Raw genomic sequence first — 23,347 nt, 5'->3', positions numbered from 1 at the left:
GCACTGCAAACCGAGGCGATCTGGGCCTCACGCGAGTCAGAAGGAAGAAGCTTTATCCCTAGGCTTTGGGCCAAGGGAGTTAGGCCAAAAATCAGAGTTCCAAAAAGATGTGGGATTTGTGGTGCCAGCCATGAGGACCTCAGTCTTCTCCCTGTTTAGCTTCAGCCAGTTCACCACCATTCAGTATCTGATCTTGGTAAGACACCCCCTAAGTTTAGAGGGAGGATCTGTGTTCCGGGGATCCGAGGCAAAAAACCAGTTGAGTATCATCAGCATATGAATAGAAATAGATGCCGTAGAAGGAGACGAGGTCAGCAAGAGGGCACAGGTAAAGATTAAAGAGAAGAGGGGGCAAAGAGGACCCCTAGGGAACTCCAAAGGAGACATAAGAACGGACAGAGGAGAATGGAAACACAAAAAGTTTGCTGGTGCTCTGATAGGAAAAGAGACAAACCAGGCTAGAGGCGCAACAGACATCCCAGTATGCTGCAACAGCTGGAAAAGAATTGCGTGGTCGATCAGATCAAATGCTGCAGAGAGGTCAAAGAGAATCAAAACTCTGACCTCTCTGCAATCTTGTATTAGTGCCAGGTCATCAAGGATTGAGATCATAACCTACTCAGTTGCCATGAGTGATCTGAAGCCTGCTTGAAAAGAGTGTTAAGTGGCCTTTTGTCTCTAGAAATCTAGAAAGCTGTGGGGTAGCAATGGTTTCCTTGAGTTTCATGAGAGCAGGCAGCAGTGAAATTGGACGATAGCTATCATGTAGCGCCGGGTTAAGTTGGAGAAGAAACAATGGCATGTTTTAGAGGGGTCAGAATGACGCCAGTGGTGAAAAAATAACAGTGCTGCAGTGAAGAAGGAAAAGCACTCCCAAAGACAAATCCAATGTAGAGGGATAGGATCAGAAGGCGAAGCAGAATTTAGTTTGCGAATAGCTTCCAAAACAGTCTAATTTATGACGGGGTCAAAGTGAAAGGTAGAGGACAAATCCCCAGGGTGTGCTAGTGGAAAGGCCTACTACTCGGTAAACAGGACCCAGCTGCTACAATTGAGTTCCTAATCTTGTCAATGTTATCCTGAAAAAAACTGATCTGATGACAAACTGCTCGAGAGCTAGAGGGATCAATCAGTGGAGGGAGTGGTGCAGAGTGTTCTTTAGCTGCCTGAAAAAGTTCACTTGAGGAGCAGGTAGCAGAAACAATGCGATCAGCGTGGTGCTGGGATTTAGCCGTTTTTAAAGCTTTACGATATATGAGAAGAGCTTGCTTGTAATTGGATTGTGGGTGAGAGGGCGTTCAGCCCTCCCGGGACGCTTGCTTGAGAAGCCTCAAATCAGAAGAAAACCAAGGGATAGATGGCTTTGTGCGACAGGTGCCCAACTTCACAGGGGCTAATGTGTCAGTGTAGATGAAATTGGGTTGTCCGACTAGTAGATAATTTTGTCGCTAAACTTTTCGCAAACCATAAGAATTCACACTGTACTGCAAATTAAAAAGAGCTTCATATGGCGCTGTTACCAACTCCTTGGAGAGGAAAACATCCAGAATACTGGCAGAAACTTGCTGCTCACAGGGACCATGTCAGGACTTTCAGATACGGCAACACCAAACTAATCTCCTACATCTCCTACATCATAACCAAACATCATAACCAAACATCAATGTGATGGTCCCCCTCATCCCAACGTCTTGCACCCTCATCCAAGGGCCTCACAACTATGATGATTTTCAAAAGAGCCCTGAAAGTAGCCTTCTCAAGACAGCCCTGGACCGTCATCCACAGGTCTGTGGGCGCAGAGGCTTCATCCTCACTTTAAAGCAGGACCAAGCTTAATTTGCATATGGGCACTCCTGTAATGACAAGCCAGGCTGACCAACGATGGGCTGGGGGATTTCCCAAAGTAATGCGAGTGGTTCGGATGTCTCCAACCCCTTCCAAGCATCGCGGTCCAGTTCTGTATGGGTAACCCTAAGTGGGAGGTTTCCATTCCGAATGCCAGCAGCTGATCGCCGGCACTGAGCATGCTGGTGGGCAGACGCTACAGACCTAGAGTACATGCCACTTTTTCTGATAAAGCCAAGTGTGTGTGTGTGTGTGTGGGGTGCTTTGAGGGTAAATAGAGGCGAGCGGAAAGAAAAAGAGTTGGTGCGGGAGGGGCACACCCTGAAAGTAAGCCGAGTGCCATGGCAGCACTTGGGGAAGAGAAAGACCCCCTGGCATTTTGCTGTGCACAAAGTGGAACTGACAGTGTGCCGAGGAATGGTGCCAACTTTCTGGACTAGATTGAAGTAGGCAGTTATGCCAGGCATGGGTAGCGAGCATACAATGCCTGGATATCCCTGCTACACCCAACTTATGAAAAAGGGACATGGCTGTTTATAGTCTTGTGAAGAAGGGATGTGACCCAACAGTTTTTGCTGGACTACTGCCTTTGCGGTGGGACCAAGACTGATTTCATATGGTCTCTCCTGACATGCAAGGGCATGGCAGCCGAAAAATGATCTGGAGCACTGTCAAGAGCAATGCCAGTGGTTATGATGTATTCCAACCATTCTATTTTGCAACAGGCCTTTATTTTTTTTTAAAGAGAGGCTTTGACACTCGTCTAACCTTCAGTGAGACCATGCACGGTCTCTGCTTAGCATGGGACAGGCTCACCCAAATCTGCATTTAGGATACATATAGGACCACATCCCCCTCCGCCACAATCCCAAGAACAATTGTTGCAGGCCTACTTTTCAATGCGAGTGGAAGGCGACATGCAGGCACTTTAAAAACAAAGACCTACAGTAATTCGATCAGGAATGAGGTAGCTTACAGGCACATGTTGCAGGACAGGCCAGCGCCTCTGTGGACACGAGTTAGGTGCCAGGACTGTACCGCTGCCGCCGTTCGCCTGCTTCACAATAAGACACATTTGGAAAGATAAAGAACACTATGCACTTTGTGGCGGATTAACACAGCAGCAGTTTCTTGTAAACATTCCTTACATACATAGAGTAAGTGTCGAGCCAGGACAGTACACTAAGCCCCGAAGGGGCATGATTGTGCAAAGTCGCAAGATGGACATCTTCCGGAATGAACTCTCTGATTGACCCAAAGTCTTAAGACCTTATCACGACTTAAGCAAATTACCATCTTGGCAAACACAGCACAGTAATAGACTATTAATGACCTTTAAAGTACTGGGCAGCCGTTATTAATGCAGCAGGCGACCGGTTCTTCATTAGGAATAATGACATTAGTCCTGTATTGAATCTGGCTTTGCAAAGATTTTCTCCGTCACCGCAATGGTGACAATTCTCCAAGTCTGCAGGAAAATGGCGCCTGACCATGGGAGGGCATTTGAGAAACCACAAAATATCACCGGCTAGCCAATCAACGAGCCAATCGCATATTGTGTGGTCACTGCCCAACAAAGCAAACTAGATCTCTGGGGATCCTCAATAAATTGGGTATCTACAGAGCAGAGTTCATGTCTTGCAGCAGGTGTTGCCCCTTTGGAACATCAGGGCAGATGCACATCAGGAACGGTGCAGTTCAGTGTGCTGTATGGTGCAGATTTGAAACATACGCAACATTTGATTTGGACTTGAAGTAGGCAGGGCACGCGGAAACGCTAGTTAGCATTTAGTTAGCATTTCGTTTTAATTCAGCAGCACCTTTCTGTGTTTTAAGCATTTTAGGATTAATTTGATTTTAAAGTTTTTAATTGCTTAAATTTGTAAATCAGTTTAATGTATCTTGGCTAAATTTGGGTACAGCAAGGCAAGGACCTGATAGATTCGATTTGAGGCCAGGGGAGCATTTTACCTTGTTCGTGTGTTGCAAGGCAGTTGAAACACACGAAAACTACAAGTCCCAGCAAACTTGTAGTTCCTGCACGCTTTTAGGTGCCAGTTAACTCCGGTTTTCTCCGGGTGTGCTCTGCTCTGCCACCCCTCTTTCGGCCCATTCAAGGTACTGTTTTCATCTCATACTTGTTGTGCGCTAATTGTGACATGATGGTCAATATAGATAATAGTGCAAGCGGTTCACTAGTTGGGGTTACAAAGCTCACTGCCTCTAACCAGATTAATGAGGAGGTGATGCCAAAAACCAATGAGCAGAACATAAACCTTAAAGTGGGCTTGCTCAATACACGCTCACTGGTTAAACATGCACACAACATAAATGAACTAATACTGGAAAGAAATCTTGACTTATGCCGTGTGACAGAAACATGGCTGAAGGACCCCATAGGTCCCACCTGCGAAACAGCGGTCCCATCTGGGTACATTATTTATAATGTTAACAGAGGGAGCAATGGGAGGTGGTGTTGCTATAATAGCTAAGGAAACATTAAAGTTGTTTAAAGCCTCATTTAGTTGTGACGGCTGTGAAACCATCCGTTTGAAACTGACATTCACCCCCAATAGTTGCCTCAATTTAATAGTTGTATACCGACCTCCGTCAATAAATTCAGATTTTTCGAATTAACTATGCTCCCAATTAGTCAATCTGAAATCCAGTAACACATCCTCCCTGGTGGTAGGCGATTTCAACTATTGGCGGGGGGATACAAAGGATAATGAAGCAATCTCATTGGAGAAAGCACTATATAACCTAGATTTCATGATTGCAAATGTGGTAGCCACCACTCCTCAAGGAAATCAATTGGACTGGGTTATAGTAAATCATTTGAAATACTAAAACTGCAAGACTGAGCCATGTATCTGGAGTGACCATCACTTAGTCACTTTGAATATAGAACTCAATGCTCCCTTGACTACACATAACCCGCATGTCAAGGTCACCAGCAGAAATGTCAAAATTCTGACATCAGAACATATCCAGCCATGCTTAAATGCAGTACTCGCCTCCTTTCAGGAGCAGGACACATGATGTTTTGCTTCAGAAATACACTACTCACATACAAAACTAGTAGACGAAACAGCCCCCAATCAAATCTAACTTAGCCAGGAAAATCAACAATCAAAAGAAATGGTATAATCAGGACATAGAAACCACTAAAAAAGAAAAAAGAGCTCTTGAAAGGAAGTGGCACTCAGACAGGACCACTGAAAATAAAGAGAGATGGAAAGCAGCAAACAAGAAGTATAAAGATAAAATAAGATTAGCCAAGGCCAACTATTCTAACAAGGAAATTGAATTAGCTGATAACAGGACCAGCAAAATCTTTGAAATACTCAAGAGTGTAGAGAAACCGCGAAACATTACCCCGCCTTTGTCACCATCGAAAGAGCACTGCGACACCGTGCAAAATGCGTTTTCTGCCAAAATAGCCAAAGCCAGGCAGAACATTATCAACGCCAGGAATAAACTAAAACAGGACATTAGCACCATGAAGATGGTTAGAAATCAGGAACAGGAGAATTTCTCTTTCACCCCCATAACCCAAACAGTTACTTTAGGTGCTTGGTCACACGAGGCCCACGTCTTGTGTGGAAAATGTTTTACCACCCAACATCATCCTTCAAAATAAAGAGCAATTTGCTCCTATTTTACTAAGAATTATTAATGCCTCATTTAAAGAGGGTTTAGTTCCTGATGAACTTAAAAAGGTTACCATTACACCTTTAGTGAAGAAAGTTGGGCTGGGTCCCAAGAAACTAGGGAACCTATGGCCTATCACTAATTCTAATTTTATACTTAAAATCTTGGACAAAATAGCTACCCAGCAGCTGCAAGACCATGTAGAAACCCATGCATCCCTACACCACCAACAGTCCGGTTTTAGAGCGGCACACAGCACAGTGACAGCCATGCTGGATCTCCAAAACCACATGCTAGGACTCATGGACAGGGATAAAATTGGGATTTTGATGCTTCTTGATCTTAGTGCGTCATTTGATCTGGTCGATCATGATCTACTGGTCAAAGTCTTGCGAGACATTGTGGGCTGCTCGCATATAGCACAGAAGTGGCTAGTTTCATTTCTCATGAATCGCCAAGCTGGGGAGACAATTTTTCTGATCCTACTCTAATTCTTTTTGGAGTGCCCCAGGGTGCTAGCCTTTCACCTATGCTCTTTAATCTGTATATGCGTGCACTGTGTGACAACTTGGCGGAATCCGGAGTTTTCTTCACTAATTACGCTGATGACACGCAGCTAATATTAGAGCTAGATGGATCTCATAGAGCAGACAGTGAAAATATAGGACTTATATACAGTAAAATAGATGAGTGGATGCAAGCCAACTGGATGTGCCTCAATGATTCTAAAATGGAACTCATGTTGTTTGGATCTAGCGCCTCCTAGACAAACTGGGGGGGGGGGGTACAAATCATTTCAGATCAAAGAGGCCATCATAACAGTATCCAGCCAGGTTAAAACCCTGGGTATGATGATGAACTCCTCTGTCAACTCAGAAGCCCAGGCCAAATCCTTGTGAAAGAACACAGTCCTATTTGCGACTCATGAGGATTATTAGACCTTTTTTGAGCGAAAACAACTTGGTCACCATTGCCAGGGCGGTGGTGTTGTCTAGGTTAGACTATGGAAATTCCCTTCTCATAGGCGCTCGCGCTAAAGATCTACACATCTGCCAAGTACTCCAAAACGATGAGGTAAGACTAATCAAGCACCTTACGAGAACAGACCATATTAACACGGCTAGAAAAGCACTACACTGGTTAGGAGTTGAAGAGAGGATTATGTTTAAATCCCTCACGCTCGTGCATAAATGCATTTTTTTGGGAAAGCACCCAACTATCTGAAGAGTATCGTACCTTATACGCAGAAGAGACAGCTGCGCTCGGCTGGAAAAAATGTGTCCCCAAACACAATCTTTAATCAGCGATGGGCAGATCCACATCTGAACTGCCTGCACAGCAAAGGAACTCCCTTCCAGGGATTCTGAGACTACAGGAGAATCACCTACAATTTCGAAAGCACTTAAGACTCACCTCGTCAAGTAATCCCACTTTCCAGACCTTCTACTCCTCTAGCTGCACCACTAAGATCACTAGATAGTTTGTGTTTTGTTTGTGCTAACGCGCCCTGATGCCTGCGGTCTACCAGCACTATATATGCTCACATTACATTACATTACATTACAGGGTTATGTAAACATGAAGTTGCTTCCTGATGGATGGTTCTTCACTTCAATCAATTTGAGCAAATCCCAGATTGCGAGTAGATGGAGGCGATCATGGAGGAATCCTTGGGAAGAACGGGGGAAGTCGGCACTGGGACGAGGAATCCAGATTGTCCCCTCTCTGGATAGCCCAGTCACTGACACAAACAATAACCCCCAGGGGTAAAAAACTTATAATATAATTGTCCAAAGGGCAAGAAGTTAGGCAAAACCTCTTGTCCTGTAGAAAAATGTACTTGTCACATAAAACGTTGCTCACAAACACAACATGCTATTTTAGATTTGACAACTGTCAGATATACCAGGCAGATTCATTAAATTAATCCAACACAGCATGATCAGCTGTAACTAAACTTGACTTATCCAACTGGGCGCCTTTAGATTTAAAAATTAAAAAGCATGGCCTAATATTGGCAAAATTAATGCATACAACTAGTGGGATTTTTAAGAAGTTGTGCAGCATCTATAGTCTGCACAAAGATGAAAGGCGCTTTACATTATTACCACTATTCCGTCACAGCATTTTAGCATGACTCTACTTCAGATCATGTACAATTAATTGAAAAACTGAGGTGGTGCATGAACTCCAAGCAAACGGCACATTTACATGCACAAAGATATAATTGCGTAATTGTCACCTCTGGAATAATCTAGTCACTGACAATCTAGTCTAGCCGGTCAGATAGCACAGTGAGCTAAGTGCTTGTGCCTGATATCGGTGTGCAGCCTGCTGTGGCAGGTCCGAATCCCGGCAGGGTCAACTCAGCCTTTCATCCTTCCGAGGTCGATATAATGAGTACCACTCTTTCTTCTGTTATTTGAGCACTCAGAGACCTATGGGTGTGTATCAATATATGAGAAATACATTATTATTATTATAATATGCTATGACAAGTCTAGACCCCTTCTTTATTTTCAGGTCACTCCGGACCAAATCTATGTTCATCCCACCTCAATGAATTGCTGAGCCAATTCTCCCGGTATTAAAAACATAAATCCTGGTTAAGGCAAATGAGTTCCGGTGGCCAACACTCATTCTTAATCCAAAAACAGGCCTATTCATGCTGTGGCTGTGCAAGCTCTAATTCCAGTCCAATGCATTTGAATTGGCAACTGCAGTTTGATCAGCATGTCAACGTTAAATAAGACGGACTGTGATTTTGAAAGATGGAAAACTTGGACAACCCTTCGATCACAAGTTGTAACCCATGGTTGGATGTTTAAGGTTGGTTCTAGTCTTCTGACAATTCACAAGGACACCACCTCCTGGTCACCTTTACTGTCTCCTAGGCCAGGGTCTCTACTCTTCCATCCTCTGCTGCCCTTGGGCATTTCCTCCTCCTCCTCCTCCTCCTCCTCCTCCTCCTCCTCCTCCTCTTCCTGTATTCAGGGCCTCGGCCCTTTCCTGTTCGGCTTCTCCCTCAGTGAGAAAATTTGTTTTCGCCTTTTCTGTCTTCCTTCTCTGCCTTCCCCTTGGTCAGAGCGTTCTTCTTCACCTTTCCCTCATTAGAGGACTCGACCTTTGATTCCTCTGCCATTTCTTTTTACTGGAGCTGTGGCCAGGTCTCTACATTTTCTATGTTATCAGCCACATACAGAACGTGGTCCTAGGAACATCAAAAGGTCCCCAATCTATGGAAATCCTATTCCAAAAATGCTTTGCGCCAGCAATGCCAACCTATTGGCAGAACTCCCTTCAGATGCAACTAAGAGCAGTAGAAAGGTATTGCCAAGCACTTCATTTAGTCATCAACAGATCTTACAAGATTGGCTACGTCACCCAGAAGCGCCAATAAAGACTGTTGAATTTGGGATAACTCCATTTTAATCAAGCCGGGGATGAACAGAGAAAAGTCTCAGGGGGGAGAACCACACTTTAAATCTAAATCCAACCCACAAGGATTAAGCAGACAGGAAGGAGGTTTGTGCCAGGATTGGCAAACAATGTTTGCCCACTAGTAAGGGCCTTGATGGCAAAACATGAACGTACATTTGCATATGAACATTTGGCCTCCTGGGATCTAGACACCAATGGCACAATTGCTGAAAGTTACAGAAACTACCCAACAGCTTGTTCAGTTATCCGATTTAGCATATGCATAGACTATGGGGAAAGTGGTATACAGCCTGGCATGCTCAAAGGATGTACCTCTTAACGTCATCCTCCGATTGATGGAATTCAGCAACATGGAGGAAAAAAAAAACTTCAAAACATTTAGCGTCTGAAAACTAATCTTCAATCTCTAGACATCAATGGGATCTTGGACATCCAAAGGAGGGCAAGGAGTCGCATGTTCCTCTCTAAGTAAATTAAAATGCAGTCAAGCAACACTGCACCCTATAAAAGGACAAAATAGATAATTGGCAAACGTAGATCCATTCCATGGCACACAATTGTCTTGAAAACATACTAGCCAAAACCATACTTGAATTCTTTGTGAAAGTACACAAAGGCTCTCCCCGTGGACAGCGGTAATAAAATGGTGTTGAGACACAAGAGGCCTCAGAACATCAAATCTTTCCCTGTTGAGAAGGAAGTGATATCCAACTTGGAACATTGCCTGAAGAGGGTCTGAATCCTTGCATCTGCCCTGTGCCCGCCATGACAAAGTCCAAAAAGTCCAAGAAACCTCTTCCCAAAACCAAGACAGAATCCCTTTCCAGACGCAGCCAGTGATGTTTTTCGTGTCGATGTTGTAATTTGCCAAAGTTACAGAGTACATGAGAACGTTCTGGGCTGATGCTTGGAGACGAATATCGAAGTGGTGTGAAATAGGGGAAGCCTGGAGTGGGTCTAAGGACATTTCCCCAGCACGTAGATCACTCTTCAAATGAATGTTCATTTCTGGTTTCTCCCTTTCCTCCCCATTTCCAGTTTCTGGTTGCCCTCATCCTGCTCTTTGTTCCCTTTAAGGGGGACTGTCACAATTTGCTCTAGAATGCGGCTAACATACAGGGGCTGTGGATTCGACCTACAATTGAATCAACCCACAAGAGCGGTGCCATCGCGTATGTTCTTGCATGAGCTATGCACTATGCCCATGTCAAGAGATTTGCCAAGCGACAGGAGCCGAGGGAGAGTAGTAGGCAGTCTAGTCTTCCACAAACGTATGTGGTGCGGTCAGAGGGAGATGAACTGATGGCTGGGCGCACAAGTACTCTCCAAAATGTGACTGCGTCAATGAAAGCAAAATAAGAAATAAAGTGGCACTTGTGTGGGTAGTGGGAGACTGGCAGACCGGAAGCAGAGTAAACGGAGGGAAATGGAACAAAACCAAAAATGATGTTACTAATCACAACCTTTTTCAGAGTGCTAAGAACAGGGGGATGATGCAAGAGGCTTGCAGACTTGGAAAGGGAGACTACAGGTTTTCCGACGGAACCCCAGATGTTCGCATCTTCTTTGCTTCAGGTTATAGAGCTTGATGAGATGACACAAATACACTCTGTCAAGGTCACAGGTCAGTAACACGTTCTTCCCATAATGCATCTCCATATATATTAAATCCAAAAGAAACAAACTAACCCGACTCAAAAGCTGCCCAACCAAACGCCAAGTAAGGCGCACTTGTACTTTTAGAGCGGGAAAGGCTAATCGCGTCCGGGCACGTAAAGAGCCGATGTCTAAACGTCAGGACCGAATGCAAGCATCATCTCTGCCATGTTCAGCTGGGAGAGATGGCAGTGCGCTGGCCGAGGGACACGCGTCACAGCCGTTCTGCTTTTCAGACGCACAATACGAGATTCAGAGCTTAGGTTCGGCTGTTTAGACAATGGCAGAGCCGTTATCGATGGTGTCAAGCAGCCGTTTCAAGAGGGGTCGGGGGGAACGGAAACTCCATGGATGGCAATGGAAGCCTTTTGGATGGCACACTAGTTAAATACACAGTGATCTGCATTGGATGGAAATGGGAATCCAGTGTCCTTTACTTTGGGGTTTCGGCATAAGAGTTTGTGCTTTTAGGTTGTATGTTTCCATGGTTTATGTACAAAAACACAACACAGAAACTAAAAAGCTAGATTGTAAAGCTACTAAAGAAAACACGCAAAACCTCTATATTACAGGATCTAGGCGTAATTTTATTATTTTCTGTGAAATACAAAATGAGCTCAACAAAGAGTGCAAATATTTCATAAATACCCAACATCGAAACAGACTGGTACAATAGTCAACCTGGACGAATGAGGTCTGAAAAAGAAAAGGGCACCACTGCAGAGGAGGTGAAATAGTTCCATTCTGCTACATGATTTAGAGTAATGCATTCACAAAACCATGCTTAAGTGCATGGAAAATGCTTTCATGGGCAAGCAGGGAGAAGCAGCCGCCACTTAAGCGGCTCCCGGGGGAGCGCAACCCCTGCATGCGCTAACAGGATCAGGGATTCCCTACAGGAGGCGCAGCCCGACTACAGTTCCGGCTTTCTTGGAAGGACTGCCGGCCTGACCACAGAGGTCAGGGTGTGGAATACAGATGTTTCAAACAGAAGCAGCTGAAATATTCCAAGTAGACAAAAGCAGAAGACCGAAAATGATGCGCTCCCTTTTCCGTGATGTTGCCCAAAAAACACTGCTGGGGCTACAGCAAAGGCCTAGTTGAAACCGGGGACTTGAGATGATCCCATTTACGGATTTGAAAGAATACCAAATATGTCTGGATACTCGGCTACTGGTAACGGGGGGCGGTGAGCGACTCTGTACAGCTCCAGACCTGAATCCTACATCTTCACACTTTACTGGGTCCTCATTCCCACAGCGCTACATTCCCAGGTGCAAACCTAAATGTGATGGAAAGCCCCAGCTACCTTTGGGATTGCAAGATCTGAAAGGTAGGTAGCACATGTTCTGTGGACCCTAAAACATTAACCTTTCATATCAGATTATCCCCAAAAAAAGAAAGCAAAGCCTGTCAATTCACCCAGAAGCTCAAGATGCAACCAAGTTATTGAGGCATCATAAAACGACTTGCAGTTCTCAAAATGTGGTTCCTGGTGGTTTGGACACTATAAGCAAGTGCTCCACAAAAGCAATGCTATGACATAATATGGCAGACTTCTGGCTGGGGACTGCCAAGGACAGAAATGGTCGCCCTAATGTTGTTGCTGCTGAAAGGGGCAGGAGCCAGGTTATTTTGTGGTCTTCAGATCAGTTGCTTGGTTGACCATGGCGAACGCCACCATGAAAATCATATACACATCTGTATGCGAGTACTATATGAATACTTATGTATTACAGGCTGGCACAAGCCATGGGTTTGCAGGCAGTAATCCCACATAGAGCTTCTGGAGTTAATTGGGATCCTTTTCCAAGTTCACCTTAGAGTCAGGCCCAGAGGTCGAAGCGGGTGGGGGCGGTGCTCCTGTACTTTTTATTTTTAAGTTTCACTGTTCCTATACTTTTATTTTAAAAAGAAACCGTTCTGGAATGGTTTAGTTTTAAAATAAAAGTATAGGAAGAAGTTGAAGCTTGCACTGAACATTCCCATAAAGAGCAGGTGTGTTTCTTTGGAGATTTGGATTATGTGTCGGAGGGGGTGTGGCGATGGGGTTTGTGGAGAGTGGCGACAGGCCAGCAGGGAAAATAGTTCGACTACTTTTCGTACACTTCGACCATTAGTCAGGCCAGAGCTGAAGGGTCAGAACGCAGAGGCCACAATCCTTATTGATGGAATACCACTTCCCTGTCAACGAGATATGGTAAAGGGAATGAAGCGCAAGAATGCCATGAATTCCCAACTCTCTCTGACAAGAGCTGGGCCACCATAGGCCCTTCATCTTTGCCCACACACCGCGGGGAGAAATAGTCACAAACGGAAAAAAATGGATGGCTCCTACAGCAGGCTGCACATTTCTAGAAGCGATCGGCAAGAAAGGAGAACTGAAAACACCCATGACATGCTCTACGTGGGTGCTGCACCGCTCCAGATTGCGAGGAGCAATCTAACCAAAGAGATATGATCTATCCCCAATACCACAAATATGGCAAGCACCAAATGATGCCAAGCGAGGTAAACTGCCCCACAACAGGGACACGAAACCAGACCCATGAAAGACAGAGGATTACAGAAAATGAGGCAGGATTGCACAGTCTTTTTTCATCGGCAGAGAAGAAGAAATCATGGCCTTAACAAGGTCCTTAAGGATCCTGCAGCTGCAGGACAGGAGGTTCGAGATTGAATCTCAATGGGCAATACATTAAGGGAGGGAAACCAGGATTTGTTTTTCACAGTTGACCTGCACAAGATGCCTTTGCAGACATTAATCTGATGCAAGTAAGGAAGCCTGCCTACACACTTGTTATTCAGCGTTGAGCTAATCATGTGCATTTAATACATGCACACGTACCTACTGAGGCATGCTCCCTACACTGGTTCTACGTTATTTATCAACTTCTTTTTAAAGGTCTGCATTTTTGTCAACTCAATTTGGTCGGCCTATTTTTTTAACCACCTTTTTTTCATTTATGAGTCGCCCCCACAATGCTCCCCTCCCCACAACACACCCTCTTGCATCCATATTATATATATATAAAAATAATAGGACAGTAAGGTGGGTCGGAGTCGGAATTACATGGGATATCCCCAAAATTTACCATTAATAACTTGACTCTTGCAACGGATTTGTATACCCAGCCCCCCACCAGACTGGAAAGTTTGGGAAAGATTCTTTGAAAAATACAAATGTTAAGGGAAAAAAAAAAAACACTTTCGGCCAAGTCCCCTTTCATTTTCACGCAGACAAAAAAGGTACATTTTTTGCACAGCCAAAACTGCTGGACAGATTAGGACCACGTTTGAAACAACTTGGGCATGAAGCGTTGACTCGGAATCATTTTGTGGTTTAGGGTTATTTCATCCAGTACTTTTTAAAATATTTCACAAAATAAATAGCTATATCTGCCCAGATACGTTGAGTATCCAGGCTAGAGATGGGGGTGAAGGGAGGGGGGGCGGCAAGAGAACACAGTGAAATTTGGGACCTGGAGGAGGCTAGGGACCAAGTTTGCAACACGTAGCTCAACATTTTTCCCATACCCTCTGGTGTAACCTGGGATATAACCGTAGCTACCCGATATTTCAACTGAAACTGCGTCACAGAACCGACAAGTGTTGTGGGAGTTTGGGGGAATGGGAGAGTGTTGGGGGCGATCAGGGGGTGGGGGAGCAGGCACACATTAGAGTGGCACTTGGTGAGGGTCTGGGAATACAGAGAAACCTTTTTTTCCCACTGCTTTTCCCGATAACCGCGGCTATAATGACCACAAATAATCAAGGGCATCTGTAGTTCACTACAAACATAACAGCAGTCATAGAAAAAAGTTATTTAAAAAAATAAATATTTTTACAGCTTGGTAGCATTTTAAATGGCTGAAGGCCTGATAGTTTTGTAAAATATAAAGTGGGAACGTGCTACGGACGAGTTAAGCTGGTCCTGAGTTTTCCAATGCGCTAAGTTTCAAAGGTTTTGTTGCATTAAGTTTACTCACCTTAACTGCACTTCAACTAAAGTTTTTTTCTTGAATACACATATACATACATAAAAACATGAAAGTGAGTCTACCAAAATACAAACTTTCTGATCAATGAACAGCATACCCCATACAATACGAAGTTTCTACTATTTTGATTTAATCTAGCAATAACTTGGCTTTTATACCTTTAACACAGTTAAGTGTACCTCACTGGAAGAGAACCTTATGAGTGAGCAATTTGGGAATCTCATATGTGAGACACGAAAAACTGACAATTGAAAGTGTGGGAGCGAGTTACATATTCATTTTATTTGAATTATTTTTGTAGAGATCACAAACACGTACATTGGTATAGACAGCTTTAATTTATGGTAAAGGGTATGTGAAATTACTCAGAGTAGCCAACATAGAACTCACTTCCTCAAAGTCACAAGTCATCAAGATCAGTCTCTCCTGAAGGATTACTACGCTGACAATTTTTAAATCTGTAGCTAAATCTGTAGCCTTCTAGGGGCCAGACCAGTAGGTGAAATATGTAATCTGTTAAGAATCTTTTTTTTTGTTCAAGGAAAATGCTTGGACAAATAATCGATTTGGAGTTTTGTTGTAAGCATTTAAAATCATTACATCGAAATTATATGTACTGTAACACATTGCTTTCATAATCTAAAACATTTATATTCTACTTCAAATGCTATTTGGAACATTCTCATTGTGTGGGCTGCATTGTTCCCATATAAATTGCATAGGACAATATATTGGGCCTGCTTTGTTGGTCCCTTGTAGTGCGTGCACCGATACCCTGCCTTGAATACTTAAGTCAAATACTGGACCATAGAAAACTGGTGTCCATCAGCACTTTCCATGTCCCGGCTATCTAGCAGGTCCTTAGTCTATTCTAAGACATAGACTGGTACCGTATAAAATGATGCACAGATGGAACTTGAGCACAAAATGGGGACTTTGCAAAGCCTGAAATATAACATGTGGTGCTAGATGGGGCAAACCCCACATCCGCTTCCCCACCTCAAGTCCTCAGTGATGTATATCTAACAGACAACAGCCATGTCTGCACCCCCCTACTTGGCGTCTTCGCGACTGAAATCAAAGATACTGTGTTATATGGAGGAATATGTCTGTAAGGAGGTGTACTGCGTGTAAGGTTGGGCTCTAGGTCTTAAGTGAAGGAAGGGGGGGGGTATCTTATCTTGCCCCCTGGAAGATTTGCAGCAGTAATGGCTTTTAATACATAACCAGCTACCACGCGCGTTTAAGTGTTCCCATGTCACTTGTCAGACCTTCGTCAAGTCCTGACTTTTAGTCATTAGCGCTTTGCATGCTGGGACTTAAGAACAGAAGAGTGGAACTACAAATCTTTTCGGAAAAGAAAAACAGACGCTGAAGGTTTCACTCTTGTGGCTTCCTAGACAAGTGTGTCGAAGGTACTATATATAAATCCACAGATGTTTCTGAATGAGACACTAACAGTCGCACTTCACAGAGCTTGGCATCTGTAGGTTCACTGAGGTGTATGTGACGTCTGTTAACAGCTGTGCACCCTGGGACCGTCAGGCCCATCTTGGCAGGGGGCATGGTCGAGTGGCAGCATGGGACATTGTCGCCTTAATGTTAAGCTCTATTATAAATTGTGTTATTGATGCGTTAAGTTATTGCATGGATGTTTTATTGTGCGTGTTCTTTCCCCATTGCTTTGCATTTCAGATACGGTTACCACACGAGAGAATTCCTAATCTACTCGAATCGCAATTCTTACTGCTCAGGGCTTTTCTTTTTACCTTAACGTTTTCCACCCCCATTTCTCCCCAGAAGCTCGTTTCACTATGCTCGAGGCTCGAAGGGGCAGATTCAGTTTGCGAACTGGAGTAACACACATCATGAGAACGGTTAAAATGACGACACTGAATGCCCCCAGAGCCCAGAGCGGCGTCACGCCGGCATCATGACAGTAAATTAGGGCTCGAGCACGGAGTCTTCATCTTACCTCTGACAGGAAGGTCTGTGCCGATTTCTGAGCCCCGACGTGTAGCAAATATTCGTATACGTACAAAGCTAACCTGCGAGAGAGAGGAGACATGAATTTTAGTCACACGGTTCGCGTTCAGGTACGCCATCTTTGCATGTATTAAAACATAATCTGAAATGAGAGTGCTTCCCCGCCTTTAATGGGCTCAGTGGGCCACCGTATATTTCAAAAGTACTTAAAAGCCAGACTTAATGCGATAACAATTACTTGCTCGTTTACACTGCCAGAGCAGTTCCTTTTACTTTTTGTTTAAGAACTTTCATAAGGGATTTGGGGATGGCGGAGAGGAAGTGTGTGCAAATGGAGGACCTCAGGGAGCGCCCTTCACATAGTCCCATGTGGGCCAGGGCCAGGCCCAGGCAGGCAGCCCTGTGGCGAGACCTTCGCAGGACAGTTAGTGGCAAGAGATACAAGTGTTAAAGGGAGATCAGCCTTCAGGCTCTACTGTGGTGGGACTACCTCCATGGATGAGGTTTTCTATTGGGATATTCATCTGGTAATGTTTTCCCCGCTGGTGCAGATTTTAGCTTCGGCACTTACTCGGCCGAGGTGCTTTCATAGCCACGTGATATTTTCCACTTTTGTAATGTGCGGGTGGTTTACCACCAGCGGTACTTGCCAAATATCGCTGGTGGTAGTGCTACCACAAATTTTTAATGAAGCTCCAGGACAGTGCTGCTGCTCATCGGGAGGTCTGGTCTGGAGCCTAGCATGGGCTTCGTAATCAGGAGACCAATGTTCTAATGCCGGCCTCCCCATAGGACCGGCCTAAAATCTGCCACACTAGGGAATTCACTATCTCCTTGTACCTCAGTTGACTTATCTGCAAGCAGGCATTCTCTATTTATGCCCCAGCACTCTGGAACCTCATACCCATCAACATCAGACTCACACCCACCCTCATGCAATTCAGAGGAAAAAAGAAATCATCACATCCTAGAAGAAAAGCCCATGAAAACACCCATCCCAGTTTCCCTCATTACCCATTCATTACACTACATCCCCACCTCATCCCCCAAAGTCCCTCTCAGCACTGTTATCATATCACCGCTCAGACTTTCGCACCAGAGGGACCTTCGTGCAACAGCAGCCTACCGGTCAAACACCCAAGGGAAGCCAGCAGCACTCGCTGTGGAACATTGTTATAACTTCAGCCGCTCTCGCCACTCAGACTTTCGCACCAGAGAGACCACGAATAACGAGTCCATGCCGTCGACAGTGGACAAGGGACACTGCAGCCAAACTACATAAAGGCATACGGTACATATACCTGTTGAGCACGTCTGTCGACATAGGCTGCAGGCACGGCCAAACATCCATGCACCGTAGAGTGCAGCTATGGCTATGCCCATCTGGTCTAGCAGCGCAGACGTCCACACTGAAACACTCGACGTACCACAACACCTCTGCCACTAGCATACAGCGACCACGAACAAAAGATATCGGTATAGCTGGCCATACATCGAATCTTCAGCAATAGCAGTCTATCGTATACCACCAACAGCGCCCAACCACGTGCCTGACCTTGGGTTGCTTAGTGGAGCCTAGCCAGTCACCTAAGCCGGCAAAATGCACACCAGCATTTCTTAATGTAAAACTCTTAGAACCTCCACCAGAGTGACGACGGTCACCGAGGGCGTTCCTACCACTAAGTGCATTGAGGCCATTGAAATGGGTAAAGAGCGCTATAAAAATAAATACAATACAATATACCCATTAAATGCAATGGTCAAATAATCCATGCTACCCTATACAGTAACTAATCTTAGCTCATAGCATGTATTACCGGCATACCCTAAAAGGTCTGGAGTTAATAAATGCAATGCGGTAAGGATGGTTTTGTCAGTAACGCTCTAAAGTACAGAGTGCTCCATTGCTTCCTTAAGCTAGGTTATCCTCCATAATTAGCAAAATAAGCAGCCTTAGTTTGTAGCTATTGCACCTTAAAAAAAGGTACCTCAATTTGTGACAAGGCATACATGTATTCATTCATTGAAGAAAAAGAAACTGAGTTGAAGTGACATTAAAGTGATGTTTAAATGCAGCAAACCCCTTCAAATTAGGCAATGGTTGGAAGCTGCCCAATTAACTGTAAACCCTCCCATTGTGCAGCCCATCAGCTCATTAATGACATCACAGATGACATCACTGGCAACTGGAGCACACAATGACAGCCATAGCCTGGTGGCACTTTTCCGGGACCTTTCAGGCCACCCAATGTAGTGACTACGCCAGGCCTGTGGCCAGGTCTAGTGGCCACCTTACCCCCAGACGGGTCCACGGGTAGATTACATTTCTGTTAGCATGCACTGCTCATAGCTATACAATAGGTTTGTCATGGCTTGAAATAGTCCAAGACATGTTTTTACTGTGTAGGTTCCCATGTTGTATCCTGTGTTGTCATCAGTGTGTTCACGGACGGTGGAAAGGGTGGATTTGGGTAGTTCGGAATTAAGGTGATATAGCTACCAACACTTGCTGAATTTCAAGGGTTTTGTTGCATTAAACCATCACCATAAAGTCACTTACTTGCACAAAAAATTTGAAGGGTTTTGTTATGCTATATCACACTCCACCAATTGTACTAACATTTTTTTTCTTTTCATATCATCGCAGATGTCAAATGCAATGTTCCCCGTACATGTCTACAAGTACACACCATGAAATTCTTCTCCATTACATGTCCGTGGTTTGTCAATGATCATAAATCAGGAATATTAATTTCGGCCATATTTTGGAAGTGGTAGGGGAAGGCTAAAGTGATCATCAGATTATTTGTAATACTCTATTTGGATAGAACGTGGACCATCTACGCTCACTTTTTGTTTAGTGGTTTTAGCATATGGAGATAGTTATCAACCTCCTCTCAGCCAATCAGAATGTTTAGACTGCAGTCAATAACTACTGGTATTGACTGTGCTCTTATCGTTCAGTCTACAAAAACAGAAGGCAAACAATGCAATTTTAAGGCAGGTTTTTTTTCTCAACATGGCACTTCATCTCTGAGAAGATTTATTTTGCTGCAACATTCTATTTACCACAAAATCTAAAACGGGGAAATTATTTTTCTTTCTTATAGTGAAACAGTTTACTTTTACATGACACCAAATGCATGCTGTTGTTAAATCAAGCTTGTAATTGAAATGCTTAATTTGTGAAGACAACTATGTTATTTCGATATTACACAATAAAGACCATTTAATTTACCAACTTAGTTACCCATTTACTTTATCCAGTATTAAAGTAACATTTTATTTCACACCATGTGCTAATAGCCTTCTAGACCTTGAGGGGGTCCATTATCACTTGGAGTAATGACCCTTCACCAATGTATGGCTCTCGGCTATGCCTCGGCCCATAACCTGGTGGCAGGTCATTATCCCACGATAACGATCCCTCCCTCATTCTATAAGACAATATTAGTACTGAATCTCTAAAACCTTTGCTCACATGATTTCATAAATATCCAAGTTAAATGCCTATTTATGTTGGAATGACGTTTCTTTTTTCTGTATTAAATTTGTTAAAAGCCTAAGTGGAACACTCCAACGCTTCATGCCGCATCTTCTGGCTGCAAACATCAAGGCGTTAATCCGCCAGGGATGAGAGTGATGAAGGGGTGGTGTTGAAAATAAACTCACATTTTGTTTAAAAGTCTAGTAAAATGCATCTCTGTGAACAATGAAATTCCATTAAGACCCATTTACGACAAAGCTAAAATTGTGGACTCAGACTACAAACAAAAATACAAGACACTATATGTGTGTGATTTGCATCAAAACCAGAGAAAACACCTAGTCGATGGACAAAGCCCAGAAAACCTCTCTTTTTAAGGGGTGGAGAAAACAGTGCATCAGTAGAACGGACATACTTTAACGACACCAGGTTTCAAAACCTTCAGCAAGCGATCACACCTTCCAAGAGTCTGGAGGAGGAGACGTGTTGGGGTCAAAGGCCAGTGCCTTCGCAGAAAAACAACGCTTGTGAGGAGGTTCACGATACCTTAGCCAGTGGCAAGCCTGATATTGTGCTCTAAAGTGTGAGAAACCATCTCAAGGAGCAACATTAGGGTGTCAAACAACCAGCATTGGTGTGCGGTTACACGTTGGTACGGATGCAAAGTCAACACTCGTGTATCCGCTGAAACAAAGATTGGTAGTTTTAGCTACATCTTTATTGGCAAGAGTAACCATCACTTGATCACAAGCATGTGTGGCTCCTATGTGGGCAGTTGAATTATGCCAACTGTCTTATAGTCCCCAACAATAGAGCACAGATTTAAAAGCATGCGAGCGATATTTCTCTTACTTTCTTTTCAACAGGCTAATCAAACTGCCACTTCTGACCCCCTTAATTCATATCTTATCTCCTTAGTATATCCTTTCCCCTCTTCCTCATCTAACTGCTACTTTTAACTTTTCATTCTCCGCGGGCGTTTCTTTTATTTTACAAACATGCTAATATTGTATCCATGCTTTAAAACCCTTCGTCACTTTCATCTATTATGTTCTCACTTCTCGGTCTAAATCCTTGGAATGTGTTGTCCACTCTCAACTTTCCTCTTATCTGGAATCTAACTTTCTTCTCGCTTCTCTGGCCATTCTATGGAGACCACTCTTTTACATGCCACCAACTTTCTTACGCCCGCTTGTCACACAAAGCAGCGTTCTCCTCTTATCCTTCTTGATCTCTCTTCTCCTTTTCTTAGGGTGGATTACTCTATTCCTTCTTTTGATAGTTCTGCTACCTTTCTATCCTAGTTATCTTCTGATCTCACATCTACTGCAATTCGTATTGGTCTCTTGCTCTTTGTTTTGGCAATCTGCAAGGTTCGGATCTTCGTCCTCTACTTTTCTCTATACACTAGTCCTGTTTCTGCCGCTAATCAATCTTTTCACTTCTTTTGTCATTCCTATGGTGATGATTCTCAAATATCTTTTTCCTTTTCCGATTAATTTGATTTGACCATTTTGGATTGTCTACCAGCCACTAAGCATTGGATGCTTCCCTACTTTCTACATCTTAACCCCGGTATACAACTGAAGCTCTATTCACCCCAGCTGCCCTTTAGGATTAATCTCTTCCTACACCCGTTTGTTCTCAACCACATTGGTTTTCTTGGTCGACTTCTGCTCGTAATGTAGACGTTGCTTTTGATACTTCTCATCACACTTCTACTTTCTAGGTCTTCTTACTTTTTGAACGAAATCAGTCTTTATGCTTGTAAATTCTTTTTCTTATAACCGTTTGCTTAACAATGTATGGTCCTTTGATAAAAGCATTCTTTAAATTAAAATAAATACTACCACAATTTAATCCCATAATGATGCATATCAAAATAAAGGTGCTTGGCACCTGCTAGTCAGAGGTGGGTCAGTCTTGAGGGAAATGGGAAGGTATGCAAGACAGCTCAGTTAAAATAAATAGTCAGAAGGGGCGTGGCAGAGCCAATTCTCATAACAAGTGACTCACATTGCTATGGCCTCGCAGCCTTTCAGAGACACCGGCCTGGGTTAGAAACCTCCTCTTTTCCTTAGAAGCCAGTCCATATTTGCTCCTACTGAGAAGCTGGGTGCATCACAAACAGCGAATTCTCAAACGCTTCATTATATAATAAAAACATCAGTGCTCGTAAGTGACCATATCAGTGGTTGGTGCCAAGAGTGCACCGTTCATGACTGAACCAGCACATGGCGCAACGCATAAGAGATTAAACTGCTACATGGCCCATACCAGCAAATTGTCCATTGCTTTGAGTAACCATCAGTCAGGTTCACAGCAATTTTGTAGGAATGAGACACTCCAAAGTAAGCGCTTTTGCATGGATATAAAAAGAGCACTTGTGAATGTCGCACATAATGTATTTGTCCATCACATAATGATATCACAGGTTGACAATGCGCACCACACAAAATCTTCCATGAGTGGGGCACACGGGCCTCATCGCCCACGGTCATCTTCATCACTCCCAGCATCAAAACATTACAGTTAAGAGTATCTGCACAAGGCCGACGACTGTTAAAATACGGTTGGAGCAACAAGTGGAGAAAATGCAGCCTGTCTCTGACAGCATTGCTCTGCATAGAGATGAAAATGCATAAGCGCTGTATTCTTTCTCAAGTATGCCCTGATATCATCTGTCTGACACGAGCAAATTAGATCTGCCTATTATGTGCTTGTCCTATCTGCTGCCTACAATATCATAACAGTGTCTCATGGAGGTTTATTCCGACTTTTAACCGGACCCCAGTCATAATCGCGATACAGAAATAGCCCCATTCCATAATCTCAGCCATATTCCCAGCAACAATCTCAACATCAATTTAGTATCATCATAGCAACTTCAAAGAGTTGGCCAATGGCCACCAGCATGCGCTTTCATTCAAATATGCTAGCACTGGATCTGGAATGGTACATTTAATACTTGATGGTAGGTTCACTGTCCAACATTTGCTAGGACCAGAGCTAGAATCCTTAAATTAACACTGTTTTTGGAGCGCTGGATTGTAGGTGCAGCAATTGCCATTATGTTGATGTCATATCCTGGAGATATGCATCGTATGTTGAAGTGATTGCCTGTGAGATTATGGAGTGATTTGGGGTACGGGGATATGATCTTAAAATGATTTACCCATCAAGCAGCTATGCGCCGAATCCCTGAGACTGCGCAGTGCCCGTTCCACCCACACTGCTTTCTAGCTACTAAACCATGGAGTGGAATAAAAACCACAGA

The 23,347-nt window shown here is 43.8% G+C and overlaps 1 protein-coding gene across 2 annotated transcripts in view; it reads right to left on the bottom strand.

The window, feature by feature from the left end:
- Positions 1–23,347, bottom strand: part of LOC138572668 (single-stranded DNA-binding protein 3-like) — a 1,217,622-nt gene that overhangs the window by 1,043,444 nt on the left and 150,831 nt on the right. For both annotated transcript variants that reach the window (XM_069649275.1, XM_069649276.1), the window contains exon 2: positions 16,573–16,645. In XM_069649275.1, coding sequence (XP_069505376.1) covers positions 16,573–16,645 — 73 coding nt within the window. The remainder of the gene's footprint in view (positions 1–16,572; positions 16,646–23,347) is intronic.

Source organism: Ambystoma mexicanum, chromosome 1p (assembly GCF_040938575.1).
Source record: "Ambystoma mexicanum isolate Mex_15411 chromosome 1p, UKY_AmexF1_1, whole genome shotgun sequence".
In the NCBI taxonomy this organism is placed as follows: Eukaryota; Metazoa; Chordata; class Amphibia; order Caudata; family Ambystomatidae; genus Ambystoma; species Ambystoma mexicanum.
Note: the sequence above shows the minus strand (reverse complement) of the source record. Positions and strands in the feature narration are given on the sequence as shown.